This window comes from Oncorhynchus keta, chromosome 24 (genome assembly GCF_023373465.1).
Source record: "Oncorhynchus keta strain PuntledgeMale-10-30-2019 chromosome 24, Oket_V2, whole genome shotgun sequence".
In the NCBI taxonomy this organism is placed as follows: Eukaryota; Metazoa; Chordata; class Actinopteri; order Salmoniformes; family Salmonidae; genus Oncorhynchus; species Oncorhynchus keta.
In genome coordinates, this window is record NC_068444.1 from 17539659 (window position 1) to 17554050 (window position 14392).

The 14392-nt window shown below is 47.6% G+C and overlaps 1 protein-coding gene across 1 annotated transcript in view; it reads left to right on the top strand.

Moving 5' to 3' along the window:
• Positions 1 to 14392, top strand: part of LOC118374671 (slit homolog 1 protein-like) — a 245793-nt gene that overhangs the window by 125590 nt on the left and 105811 nt on the right. The window contains 1 exon segment of the mRNA XM_052477899.1: positions 7499 to 7570. Within this exon segment, the coding sequence (XP_052333859.1) occupies positions 7499 to 7570 (72 nt within the window).

The following is a 14392-nucleotide window of genomic DNA, read 5'->3' on the forward strand; positions in this document are numbered from 1 at the left end:
GTCTGTCTGTTTCTGTTTAAAGCAACATGGCTGCCTGACTGTTTAAAGGAACATGGCTGTCTGTCTGTTTCTGTTTAAAGCAACATGGCTGCCTGACTGTTTAAAGGAACATGGCTGCCTGACTGTTTCTGTTTAAAGGAACATGGCTGTCTGTCTGTTTCTGTTTAAAGGAACATGGCTGCCTGTCTGTTTCTGTTTAAAGCAACATGGCTGCCTGACTGATTCTGTTTAAAGCAACATGGCTGCCTGACTGATTCTGTTTAAAGGAACATGGCTGACTGATTCTGTTTAAAGCAACATGGCTGCCTGACTGTTTCTGTTTAAAGCAACATGGCTGACTGATTCTGTTTAAAGCAACATGGCTGCCTGACTGTTTCTGTTTAAAGCAACATGGCTGCCTGACTGTTTCTGTTTAAAGCAACATGGCTGCCTGACTGTTTCTGTTTAAAGCAACATGGCTGCCTGACTGTTTCTGTTTAAAGCAACATGGCTGCCTGACTGTTTCTGTTTAAAGCAACATGGCTGCCTGACTGTTTCTGTTTAAAGCAACATGGCTGCCTGACTGTTTCTGTTTAAAGCAACATGGCTGCCTGACTGTTTCTGTTTAAAGCAACATGGCTGCCTGACTGTTTCTGTTTAAAGCAACATGGCTGCCTGACTGTTTCTGTTTAAAGCAACATGGCTTGCCAAGACAATAACAAAGGAGTTGGCTAATAAATCATGTGTGCTGTTAAATATATCTGTGCTGTTTCACATGTACAAGTGTGTATTATACGAATGTGTGAATTTGAAATGTGTTTTTTGCATATCCAATCTTCCCCTCGGAAAGTGGGGTCACGGCCAGGGTCAAAGCAACATGTCTGCCTTGCCAAGACAATAACAAAGGGGTTGGCTAAATTACAAACAGATTGGCAACCCAGGCACCAGGAAAAGCTACGAGATGTTAAATGGTTTTCATGTTGGAGAAGAGAATAATATATCGAAGACCAAGTGCCGTTTTCACCCAATACCAATAGAAGGTGAAACATTATACAGTATTAACTCATTTAGTCTTTGTTCAATAAATTCTATATTGATTGAATGAATACATGTTCAGAGAGTATGCAGTGTTTTTCAGAATGCCTGATATTTCCAGATAGAATTGAATAGCTTGTTGAGCTGATGTCCTGGTAACAGCACCTGCTTCAGGTATGTTGTGGTTATTAGTGAATGATTCAGACGATAAACTCTGTTCAAACATGTATTTGGACAGAATACCTCTGCGTTTTTCTGAATGGAAATCAGCTTGTGTGTGTGTGTGTGTGTGTGTGTGTGTGTGTGTGTGTGTGTGTGTGTGTGTGTGTGTGTGTGTGTGTGTGTGTGTGTGTGTGTGTGTGTGTGTGTGTGTGTGTGTGTGTGTGTGTGTGTGTGTGTGTGTGTGTGTGTGTACAGGAGTCAAGTAAAATTGCTTACACACTGATCTCTTAATGACTATGAGAAAAGGCCAGGCGGGTTACAGTCATTTACTAATACAACTCAAACTTCACAGTGGAGGCCTTTTATAGTTGCTACTGGAGAATGGGGGTGTGATGTGTGTGTATGTGTGAGAGAGAGTGTCATAAATATTCAAAACAGAAGAAAAAAATGGTGGCCGTGCAAATACCATGGTTAATTATGGTATATTTGCAGCGGCCTGCAGACGGCTGTTTTAATTGCTGCAGAGCATAAAGAAACAAACAAACCATTCATTAGATATATTACACAACTCTCACTGTTCTCAGTGGCACCGGGATTCTTTCATTCCTTTTTTATGATGTTGAAACCAGAAAGAAACTAGTGGGCAACTGAGATGAACCAGAGAGAGACGGAAAGTGGGAGGGAGAGAAGGAAAATAGAGAGAGAGATGGAGGGAAAGAGAGAGAGAGAGAAAGATGGGGAGAGAGAGAGAGAGATGGATGGAAAGAGAGAGAGAGAGAAAGAGGGAGAGAGATGGAGAGAAAGAGGGAGGGAGAGAGAGAGAGAGAAAGAGGGAGGGTGAGAGAGAAAGAGGGAGGGTGAGAGAGAAAGAGGAGGGTGAGAGATGGAGAGAAAGAGGGAGGGAGAGAGAGAGAGAGAGAAAGAGGGAGGGTGAGAGATGGAGAGAAAGAGGGAGGGTGAGAGATGGAGAGAAAGAGGGAGGGTGAGAGAGAAAGAGGAGGGTGAGAGATGGAGAGAAAGAGGGAGGGAGAGAGAGAGAGAGAGAAAGAGGGAGGGTGAGAGATGGAGAGAAAGAGGGAGGGTGAGAGAGAGAAAGAGGGAGGGTGAGAGATGGAGGGAGAGAGAGAGATGGAGGAAGAGAAGAGAGATTGAGGTGAAGATAAAAGGAGGGAAAGAGAGAGGGGGAGGGTAGGGGGTGTGTTTTCTGTAAGCCTCTCTAAAGGGGACCCTGAGTGTTCTGTTTCGGCCTGTTGGGCTGTGGGAGTAAGACAGGAGCTCCCTGTGTGGCATGATAAGAGGTACAGCTTCTCTCTGAAGGAGGAAAGAACATAATTTAACCACCAAACAATGACATGCTAATTAAAACTTTGACTACTTGTATATCCCTCTCTTTCTTCCTTCCTCCTCTCCTTACCCTGACCATCCCCTCCACTCTCTCCATCTCTCGCTCAATACACGCACGCACGCACGCACGCACGCACGCACGCACGCACGCACGCACGCACGCACGCACGCACGCACGCACGCACGCACGCACGCACACACACACACACACACACACACACACACACACACACACACACACACACACACACACACACACACACACACACACACACACACACACACACACACACACACACACACACACATAAATACTTTCACTCAAAGTCCTAACAGGACCTCTCTTGCCTTTTTCAGTGTTGAGGCACTGAGTTGGACACCTCACACTGAGTTGGACACCTCACACTGAGTTGGACACCTCACACTGAGTTGGACACCTCACACTGAGTTGGACACCTCACACTGAGTTGGACACCTCACACTGAGTTGGACACCTCACACTGAGTTGGACACAGCACACTGAGTTGGACACCTCACACTGAGTTGGACACCTCACACTTGGCCTCACAGAGTTCCTTAGGGAATGTTTTAGCATGAGGGAGCACCACATAATACAACTACTACTCCGCTGTAGCCCTCTTCATCTTTTCATCTTGATGCACTCCACACCTGGGGCTTGTTGGTACTGTTACAGCTCTACAGATGAATGACTTTGGTTTTCTCCCTTTTCATCTTTTCATCTTGATAAATAATATAATGCTGAGACAGAGAGTTTAGTCCCCAGGAAGCTTTTAGTCACAGCTGAGTGGTTTGCTCAGCTCTTTGTTCGTAACTATTGTACGATAACGTATAGAAAGCTACATTTCATTCAGACTGAAAGAGCTTCTTCATTTGTGCATAGTTGCTATTCAGTTCAGCCCATCCACCACAAATGTGTTACAATAATCTCAGAGTGTTTTCCTCCTACATAACCCTCTATCTGTCCTGGCTGGGTGGTGTTCCTCCTACATAGCCCTCTATCTATCCTGGCTGGGGGGTTTTCCTCCTACATAGCCCTCTATCTATCCTGGCTAGGTGGTTTTCCTCCTACATAGCCCTCTATCTATCCTGGCTGGGTGGTTTTCCTCCTACATAGCCCTCTATCTATCCTGGCTAGGTGGTTTTCCTCCTACATAGCCCTCTATCTATCCTGGCTAGGTGGTTTTCCTCCTACATAGCCCTCTATCTATCCTGGCTAGGTGGTTTTCCTCCTACATAGCCCTCTATCTATCCTGGCTGGGGGGTTTTCCTCCTACATAGCCCTCTATCTATCCCTGCTAGGTGGTTTTCCTCCTACATAGCCCTCTATCTATCCTGGCTAGGGGGTTTTCCTCCTACATAGCCCTCTATCTATCCTGGCTGGGGGGTTTTCCTCCTACATAGCCCTCTATCTTACCTGGCTGGGTGGTTTTCCTCCTATATAACCCTCTATCTATCCCTGCTAGGTGGTTTTCCTCCTACATAGCCCTCTATCTATCCTGGCTAGGTGGTTTTCCTCCTACATAACCCTCTATCTATCCTGGCTGGGTGGTTTTCCTCCTACATAGCCCTCTATCTATCCTGGCTGGGGGTTTTCCTCCTACATAGCCCTCTATCTATCCTGGCTGGGTGGTTTTCCTCCTACATAGCCCTCTATCTATCCTGGCTGGGTGGTTTTCCTCCTACATAGCCCTCTATCTATCCTGGCTAGGGGGTTTTCCTCCTATATAACCCTCTATCTATCCTGGCTGGGTGGTTTTCCTCCTACATAGCCCTCTATCTATCCTGGCTGGGTGTTTTCCCTCCTATATAACCCTCTATCTATCCTGGCTGGGTGGTTTTCCTCCTACATAGCCCTCTATCTATCCTGGCTGGGTGTTTTCCCTCCTATATAACCCTCTATCTATCCTGGCTAGGTGGTTTTCCTCCTACATAGCCCTCTATCTATCCTGGCTAGGTTGTTTTCCTCCTACATAGCCCTCTATCTATCCTGGCTGGGTGGTTTTCCTCCTACATAGCCCTCTATCTATCCTGGCTGGGTGGTTTTCCTCCTACATAGCCCTCTATCTATCCTGGCTCTGTGGTTTTCCTCCTATATAACCCTCTATCTATCCTGGCTGGGTGGTTTTCCTCCTACATAGCCCTCTATCTATCCTGGCTAGGTGGTTTTCCTCCTACATAACCCTCTATCTATCCTGGCTGGGGGGTTTTCCTCCTACATAGCCCTCTATCTATCCTGGCTCGGTGGTTTTCCTCCTATATAACCCACTATCTATCCTGGCTGGGTGGTTTTCATCCTATATAACCCTCTATCTATCCTGGCTAGGTGGTTTTCCTCCTATATAGCCCTCTATCTATCCTGGCTGGGTGGTTTTCCTCCTATATAACCCTCTATCTATCCTGGCTGGGTGGTTTCCCTCCTACATAGCCCTCTATCTATCCTGGCTGGGTGGTTTTCCTCCTATATATCCCTCTATCTATCCTGGCTGGGTGGTGTTCCTCCTACATAGCCCTCTATCTATCCTGGCTAGGGGTTTTCCTCCTATATAACCCTCTATCTATCCTGGCTGGGTGGTTTTCCTCCTACATAGCCCTCTATCTATCCTGGCTGGGAGGTTTTCCTCCTACATAGCCCTCTATCTATCCTGGCTGGGTGGTTTTCCTCCTACATAGCCCTCTATCTATCCTGGCTGGGTGGTTTTCCTCCTACATAGCCCTCTATCTATCCTGGCTAGGGGTTTTCCTCCTATATAACCCTCTATCTATCCTGGCTGGGTGGTTTTCCTCCTACATAGCCCTCTATCTATCCTGGCTGGGTGGTTTTCCTCCTACATAGCCCTCTATCTATCCTGGCTGGGTGGTGTTCCTCCTACATAGCCCTCTATCTATCCTGGCTAGGGGGTTTTCCTCCTATATAACCCTCTATCTATCCTGGCTGGGTGGTTTTCCTCCTACATAGCCCTCTATCTATCCTGGCTGGGGGGTTTTCCTCCTACATAGCCCTCTATCTATCCTGGCTGAGTGGTTTTCCTCCTATATAACCCTCTATCTATCCTGGCTGGGTGGTTTCCCTCCTACATAGCCCTCTATCTATCCTGGCTGGGTGGTTTTCCTCCTATATATCCCTCTATCTATCCTGGCTGGGTGGTGTTCCTATTACATAGCCCTCTATCTATCCTGGCTAGGGGTTTTCCTCCTATATAACCCTCTATCTATCCTGGCTGGGTGGTTTTCCTCCTACATAGCCCTCTATCTATCCTGGCTGGGAGGTTTTCCTCCTACATAGCCCTCTATCTATCCTGGCTGGGTGGTTTTCCTCCTACATAGCCCTCTATCTATCCTGGCTGGGTGGTTTTCCTCCTACATAGCCCTCTATCTATCCTGGCTAGGTGGTTTTCCTCCTATATAACCCTCTATCTATCCTGGCTGGGTGGTTTTCCTCCTACATAGCCCTCTATCTATCCTGGCTGGGTGTTTTCCCTCCTATATAACCCTCTATCTATCCTGGCTGGGTGGTTTTCCTCCTACATAGCCCTCTATCTATCCTGGCTAGGTGGTTTTCCTCCTACATAGCCCTCTATCTATCCTGGCTGGGTGGTTTTCCTCCTACATAGCCCTCTATCTATCCTGGCTCGGTGGTTTTCCTCCTATATAACCCTCTATCTATCCTGGCTGGGTGGTTTTCCTCCTACATAGCCCTCTATCTATCCTGGCTAGGTGGTTTTCCTCCTACATAACCCTCTATCTATCCTGGCTGGGGGGTTTTCCTCCTATATAACCCTCTATCTATCCTGGCTGGGTGGTTTTCATCCTATATAACCCTCTATCTATCCTGGCTAGGTGGTTTTCCTCCTATATAACCCTCTATCTATCCTGGCTAGGTGGTTTCCCTCAGACATACCCCTCTATCTATCCTGGCTGGGTGGTTTTCCTCATATATAACCCTATATCTATCCTGGCTGGGTGGTGTTCCTCCTATATAGCCCTCTATCTATCCTGGCTGGGTGGTTTTCCTCCTATATAACCCTCTATCTATCCTGGCTGGGTGGTTTCCCTCCTACATAGCCCTCTATCTATCCTGGCTAGGTGGTTTTCCTCCTATATAACCCTCTATCTATCCTGGCTGGGTGGTTTTCCTCCTATATATCCCTCTATCTATCCTGGCTGGGTGGTGTTCCTCCTACATAGCCCTCTATCTATCCTGGCTAGGGGGTTTTCCTCCTATATAACCCTCTATCTATCCTGGCTGGGTGGTTTTCCTCCTACATAGCCCTATATCTATCCTGGCTGGGAGGTTTTCCTCCTACATAGCCCTCTATCTATCCTGGCTGGGTGGTTTTCCTCCTACATAGCCCTCTATCTATCCTGGCTAGGGGTTTTCCTCCTATATAACCCTCTATCTATCCTGGCTGGGTGGTTTTCCTCCTACATAGCCCTCTATCTATCCTGGCTGGGAGGTTTTCCTCCTACATAGCCCTCTATCTATCCTGGCTGGGTGGTTTTCCTCCTATATAACCCTCTATCTATCCTGGCTGGGTGGTTTTCATCCTATATAACCCTCTATCTATCCTGGCTAGGTGGTTTTCCTCCTATATAACCCTATATCTATCCTGGCTGGGTGGTGTTCCTCCTATATAGCCCTCTATCTATCCTGGCTGGGTGGTTTTCCTCCTATATAACCCTCTATCTATCCTGGCTGGGTGGTTTCCCTCCTACATAGCCCTCTGTCTATCCTGGCTAGGTGGTTTTCCTCCTATATAACCCTCTATCTATCCTGGCTGGGTGGTTTTCCTCCTACATAGCCCTCTATCTATCCTGGCTGGGTGTTTTCCCTCCTATATAACCCTCTATCTATCCTGGCTGGGTGTTTTCCCTCCTATATAACCCTGGTGTGTGTTAGCTTCTAAAGGTTGTGGAACAGTGTCTTTGATCTAATGCTCTCATGTTGTTGTTTTCTCAGAGATCTGAGTGAGAACAACATCCAGTCCATCCCCAGAAAGGCTTTCAGAGGAGCTACAGACATCAAGAACCTGTGAGGGAATCTTCAGTCTCAGATTAGTACATTAATGAAGAAATTGTGAATTAATGTATGTATGGATGAATAAATGAATGTATGGATGGTTGAACAAATTAATGCTTGGATGAATAAATTAATGGATGGATGGATGAATAAATTAAGGGATGGATGAATATATTAATGGCTGGATGGGTTAATAAATTAATGGATGGATGAATAAATGGATGGATGGATGAATAAATGATTGGATGAATGGATGGATGAATGAATAAATGAATGGATGGATGATTGGATAGATTCATGGATGGATGGATGATTGGATAAATTAAATGAATGAATGAATGGATGGATGGATGAATATCTTTTCACTCTCAATACTAACTCAACATATTTTCATACCATTACGATCTCATATAACACCAAGACAAAGGAAGAACATGTTCATAAAATCCTGTTTTTGTCTTCATGCCCCGATAGAAACAGATCAGTGTAATACACACATATACACTGACACACACAGACAGACACACACACACACACAGACACACACAGATATACACAGACATGGTATTGGGCCTCCCTGTCTGTCACCTCTGTGTATGTTAATGAGCCTAGCCCCAGTCAGTTAGGTGGCTCTAGGGACAGTAGATCAGTATATCACAACAATGGAGTGGGTTAGCTGTTCACAGATGGAGCTGTGATTTATACTGCTATCACTGGAAATCAACACACACACACACACACACACACACACACACACACACACACACACACACACACACACACACACACACACACACACACACACACACACACACACACACACACACACACACACACACACACACACACACACTCTCTCTCTCTCTCCGATTGATGGTGCTATCACAGTAGATAAAGTGTCTGCACAGTCTGGCTCCTTCCCCTACAGTATATGAGGAGAGATGACTAGCTCACTGTCCACTTACCCACATTGACTGTACTCCCTATCAGTGATTATATCTACCCTCTGAGGAGAGGGTGTCAGGGTGTGATTATATCTGCCCTCTGAGGAGAGGGTGTCAGGGTGTGATTATATCTACCCTCTGAGGAGAGGGTGTCAGGGTGTGATTATATCTGCCCTCTGAGGAGAGAGTGTCAGGGTGTGATTATATCTGCCCTCTGAGGAGAGAGTGTCAGGGTGTGATTATATCTGCCCTCTGAGGAGAGGGTGTCAGGGTGTGATTATATCTGCCCTCTGAGGAGAGAGTGTCAGGGTGTGATTATATCTGCCCTCTGAGGAGAGAGTGTCAGGGTGTGATTATATCTGCCCTCTGAGGAGAGAGTGTCAGGGTGTGATTATATCTACCCTCTGAGGAGAGAGTGTCAGGGTGTGATTATATCTGCCCTCTGAGGAGAGAGTGTTAGGGTGTGATTATATCTGCCCTCTGAGGAGAGAGTGTCAGGGTGTGATTATATCTGCCCTCTGAGGAGAGAGTGTTAGGGTGTGATTATATCTGCCCTCTGAGGAGAGAGTGTTAGGGTGTGATTATATCTGCCCTCTGAGGAGAGAGTGTTAGGGTGTGATTATATCTGCCCTCTGAGGAGAGAGTGTCAGGGTGTGATTATATCTGCCCTCTGAGGAGAGAGTGTTAGGGTGTGATTATATCTGCCCTCTGAGGAGAGGGTGTCAGGGTGTGATTATATCTGCCCTCTGAGGAGAGAGTGTCAGGGTGTGATTATATCTGCCCTCTGAGGAGAGGGTGTCAGGGTGTGATTATATCTACCCTCTGAGGAGAGGGTGTCAGGGTGTGATTATATCTGCCCTCTGAGGAGAGGGTGTCAGGGTGTGATTATATCTACCCTCTGAGGAGAGGGTGTCAGGGTGTGACTATATCTACCCTCTGAGGAGAGAGTGTCAGGGTGTGATTATATCTACCCTCTGAGGAGAGGGTTTCAGGGTGTGATTATATCTGCCCTCTGAGGAGAGAGTGTCAGGGTGTGATTATATCTACCCTCTGAGGAGAGGGTGTCAGGGTGTGATTATATCTACCCTCTGAGGAGAGAGTGTCAGGGTGTGATTATATCTGCCCTCTGAGGAGAGAGTGTTAGGGTGTGATTATATCTGCCCTCTGAGGAGAGAGTGTCAGGGTGTGATTATATCTGCCCTCTGAGGAGAGAGTGTCAGGGTGTGATTATATCTACCCTCTGAGGAGAGAGTGTCAGGGTGTGATTATATCTGCCCTCTGAGGAGAGAGTGTTAGGGTGTGATTATATCTGCCCTCTGAGGAGAGAGTGTCAGGGTGTGATTATATCTGCCCTCTGAGGAGAGAGTGTCAGGGTGTGATTATATCTGCCCTCTGAGGAGAGGGTGTCAGGGTGTGATTATATCTGCCCTCTGAGGAGAGAGTGTCAGGGTGTGATTATATCTGCCCTCTGAGGAGAGAGTGTCAGGGTGTGATTATATCTACCCTCTGAGGAGAGAGTGTTAGGGTGTGATTATGTCTGCCCTCTGAGGAGAGGGTGTCAGGGTGTGATTATATCTGCCCTCTGAGGAGAGGGTGTCAGGGTGTGATTATATCTACCCTCTGAGGAGAGGGTGTCAGGGTGTGACTATATCTACCCTCTGAGGAGAGAGTGTCAGGGTGTGATTATATCTACCCTCTGAGGAGAGAGTGTCAGGGTGTGATTATATCTGCCCTCTGAGGAGAGGGTGTCAGGGTGTGATTATATCTACCCTCTGAGGAGAGGGTGTCAGGGTGTGATTATATCTACCCTCTGAGGAGAGGGTGTCAGGGTGTGATTATATCTGCCCTCTGAGGAGAGGGTGTCAGGGTGTGATTATATCTACCCTCTGAGGAGAGGGTGTCAGGGTGTGACTATATCTACCCTCTGAGGAGAGAGTGTCAGGGTGTGATTATATCTACCCTCTGAGGAGAGGGTTTCAGGGTGTGATTATATCTGCCCTCTGAGGAGAGAGTGTCAGGGTGTGATTATATCTACCCTCTGAGGAGAGGGTGTCAGGGTGTGATTATATCTACCCTCTGAGGAGAGAGTGTCAGGGTGTGATTATATCTGCCCTCTGAGGAGAGAGTGTTAGGGTGTGATTATATCTGCCCTCTGAGGAGAGAGTGTCAGGGTGTGATTATATCTGCCCTCTGAGGAGAGAGTGTCAGGGTGTGATTATATCTACCCTCTGAGGAGAGAGTGTCAGGGTGTGATTATATCTGCCCTCTGAGGAGAGAGTGTTAGGGTGTGATTATATCTGCCCTCTGAGGAGAGAGTGTCAGGGTGTGATTATATCTGCCCTCTGAGGAGAGAGTGTCAGGGTGTGATTATATCTGCCCTCTGAGGAGAGGGTGTCAGGGTGTGATTATATCTGCCCTCTGAGGAGAGAGTGTCAGGGTGTGATTATATCTGCCCTCTGAGGAGAGAGTGTCAGGGTGTGATTATATCTACCCTCTGAGGAGAGAGTGTTAGGGTGTGATTATGTCTGCCCTCTGAGGAGAGAGTGTCAGGGTGTGATTATATCTGCCCTCTGAGGAGAGAGTGTCAGGGTGTGATTATATCTGCCCTCTGAGGAGAGAGTGTCAGGGTGTGATTATATCTGCCCTCTGAGGAGAGAGTGTTAGGGTGTGATTATATCTGCCCTCTGAGGAGAGAGTGTCAGGGTGTGATTATATCTGCCCTCTGAGGAGAGAGTGTTAGGGTGTGATTATATCTGCCCTCTGAGGAGAGAGTGTCAGGGTGTGATTATATCTGCCCTCTGAGGAGAGAGTGTCAGGGTGTGATTATATCTGCCCTCTGAGGAGAGGGTGTCAGGGTGTGATTATATCTGCCCTCTGAGGAGAGAGTGTCAGGGTGTGATTATATCTGCCCTCTGAGGAGAGAGTGTCAGGGTGTGATTATATCTACCCTCTGAGGAGAGAGTGTTAGGGTGTGATTATGTCTGCCCTCTGAGGAGAGGGTGTCAGGGTGTGATTATATCTGCCCTCTGAGGAGAGGGTGTCAGGGTGTGATTATATCTACCCTCTGAGGAGAGGGTGTCAGGGTGTGACTATATCTACCCTCTGAGGAGAGAGTGTCAGGGTGTGATTATATCTACCCTCTGAGGAGAGAGTGTCAGGGTGTGATTATATCTACCCTCTGAGGAGAGAGTGTCAGGGTGTGATTATATCTGCCCTCTGAGGAGAGGGTGTCAGGGTGTGATTATATCTACCCTCTGAGGAGAGGGTGTCAGGGTGTGATTATATCTACCCTCTGAGGAGAGGGTGTCAGGGTGTGATTATATCTGCCCTCTGAGGAGAGGGTGTCAGGGTGTGATTATATCTACCCTCTGAGGAGAGGGTGTCAGGGTGTGACTATATCTACCCTCTGAGGAGAGAGTGTCAGGGTGTGATTATATCTACCCTCTGAGGAGAGGGTTTCAGGGTGTGATTATATCTGCCCTCTGAGGAGAGAGTGTCAGGGTGTGATTATATCTACCCTCTGAGGAGAGGGTGTCAGGGTGTGATTATATCTACCCTCTGAGGAGAGAGTGTCAGGGTGTGATTATATCTGCCCTCTGAGGAGAGAGTGTTAGGGTGTGATTATATCTGCCCTCTGAGGAGAGAGTGTCAGGGTGTGATTATATCTGCCCTCTGAGGAGAGAGTGTCAGGGTGTGATTATATCTACCCTCTGAGGAGAGAGTGTCAGGGTGTGATTATATCTGCCCTCTGAGGAGAGAGTGTTAGGGTGTGATTATATCTGCCCTCTGAGGAGAGAGTGTCAGGGTGTGATTATATCTGCCCTCTGAGGAGAGAGTGTCAGGGTGTGATTATATCTGCCCTCTGAGGAGAGGGTGTCAGGGTGTGATTATATCTGCCCTCTGAGGAGAGAGTGTCAGGGTGTGATTATATCTGCCCTCTGAGGAGAGAGTGTCAGGGTGTGATTATATCTGCCCTCTGAGGAGAGAGTGTTAGGGTGTGATTATGTCTGCCCTCTGAGGAGAGAGTGTCAGGGTGTGATTATATCTGCCCTCTGAGGAGAGAGTGTCAGGGTGTGATTATATCTGCCCTCTGAGGAGAGAGTGTCAGGGTGTGATTATATCTGCCCTCTGAGGAGAGAGTGTTAGGGTGTGATTATATCTGCCCTCTGAGGAGAGAGTGTTAGGGTGTGATTATATCTGCCCTCTGAGGAGAGAGTGTTAGGGTGTGATTATATCTGCCCTCTGAGGAGAGAGTGTCAGGGTGTGATTATATCTGCCCTCTGAGGAGAGAGTGTTAGGGTGTGATTATATCTGCCCTCTGAGGAGAGAGTGTCAGGGTGTGATTATATCTGCCCTCTGAGGAGAGGGTGTCAGGGTGTGATTATATCTGCCCTCTGAGGAGAGGGTGTCAGGGTGTGATTATATCTGCCCTCTGAGGAGAGAGTGTCAGGGTGTGATTATATCTACCCTCTGAGGAGAGGGTGTCAGGGTGTGATTATATCTACCCTCTGAGGAGAGGGTGTCAGGGTGTGATTATATCTACCCTCTGAGGAGAGGGTGTCAGGGTGTGATTATATCTGCCCTCTGAGGAGAGGGTGTCAGGGTGTGATTATATCTGCCCTCTGAGGAGAGAGTGTCAGGGTGTGATTATATCTACCCTCTGAGGAGAGGGTGTCAGGGTGTGATTATATCTACCCTCTGAGGAGAGGGTGTCAGGGTGTGATTATATCTACCCTCTGAGGAGAGGGTGTCAGGGTGTGATTATATCTGCCCTCTGAGGAGAGGGTGTCAGGGTGTGATTATATCTACCCTCTGAGGAGAGGGTGTCAGGGTGTGATTATATCTGCCCTCTGAGGAGAGGGTGTCAGGGTGTGATTATATCTGCCCTCTGAGGAGAGAGTGTCAGGGTGTGATTATATCTACCCTCTGAGGAGAGGGTGTCAGGGTGTGATTATATCTACCCTCTGAGGAGAGGGTGTCAGGGTGTGATTATATCTACCCTCTGAGGAGAGGGTGTCAGGGTGTGATTATATCTGCCCTCTGAGGAGAGAGTGTCAGGGTGTGATTATATCTGCCCTCTGAGGAGAGAGTGTCAGGGTGTGATTATATCTACCCTCTGAGGAGAGGGTGTTAGGGTGTGATTATATCTGCCCTCTGAGGAGAGAGTGTCAGGGTGTGATTATATCTGCCCTCTGAGGAGAGAGTGTTAGGGTGTGATTATATCTGCCCTCTGAGGAGAGAGTGTCAGGGTGTGATTATATCTGCCCTCTGAGGAGAGAGTGTCAGGGTGTGATTATATCTGCCCTCTGAGGAGAGAGTGTCAGGGTGTGATTATATCTACCCTCTGAGGAGAGAGTGTCAGGGTGTGATTATATCTGCCCTCTGAGGAGAGAGTGTCAGGGTGTGATTATATCTACCCTCTGAGGAGAGGGTGTCAGGGTGTGATTATATCTACCCTCTGAGGAGAGAGTGTTAGGGTGTGATTATATCTACGCTCTGAGGAGAGAGTGTCAGGGTGTGATTATATCTGCCCTCTGAGGAGAGAGTGTCAGGGTGTGATTATATCTACCCTCTGAGGAGAGGGTGTCAGGGTGTGATTATATCTACCCTCTGAGGAGAGAGTGTTAGGGTGTGATTATATCTACCCTCTGAGGAGAGGGTGTCAGGGTGTGATTATATCTACCCTCTGAGGAGAGGGTGTCAGGGTGTGATTATATCTACCCTCTGAGGAGAGAGTGTCAGGGTGTGATTATATCTACCCTCTGAGGAGAGGGTGTCAGGGTGTGATTATATCTACCCTCTGAGGAGAGGGTGTCAGGGTGTGATTATATCTACCCTCTGAGGAGAGAGTGTTAGGGTGTGATTATATCTACCCTCTGAGGAGAGAGTG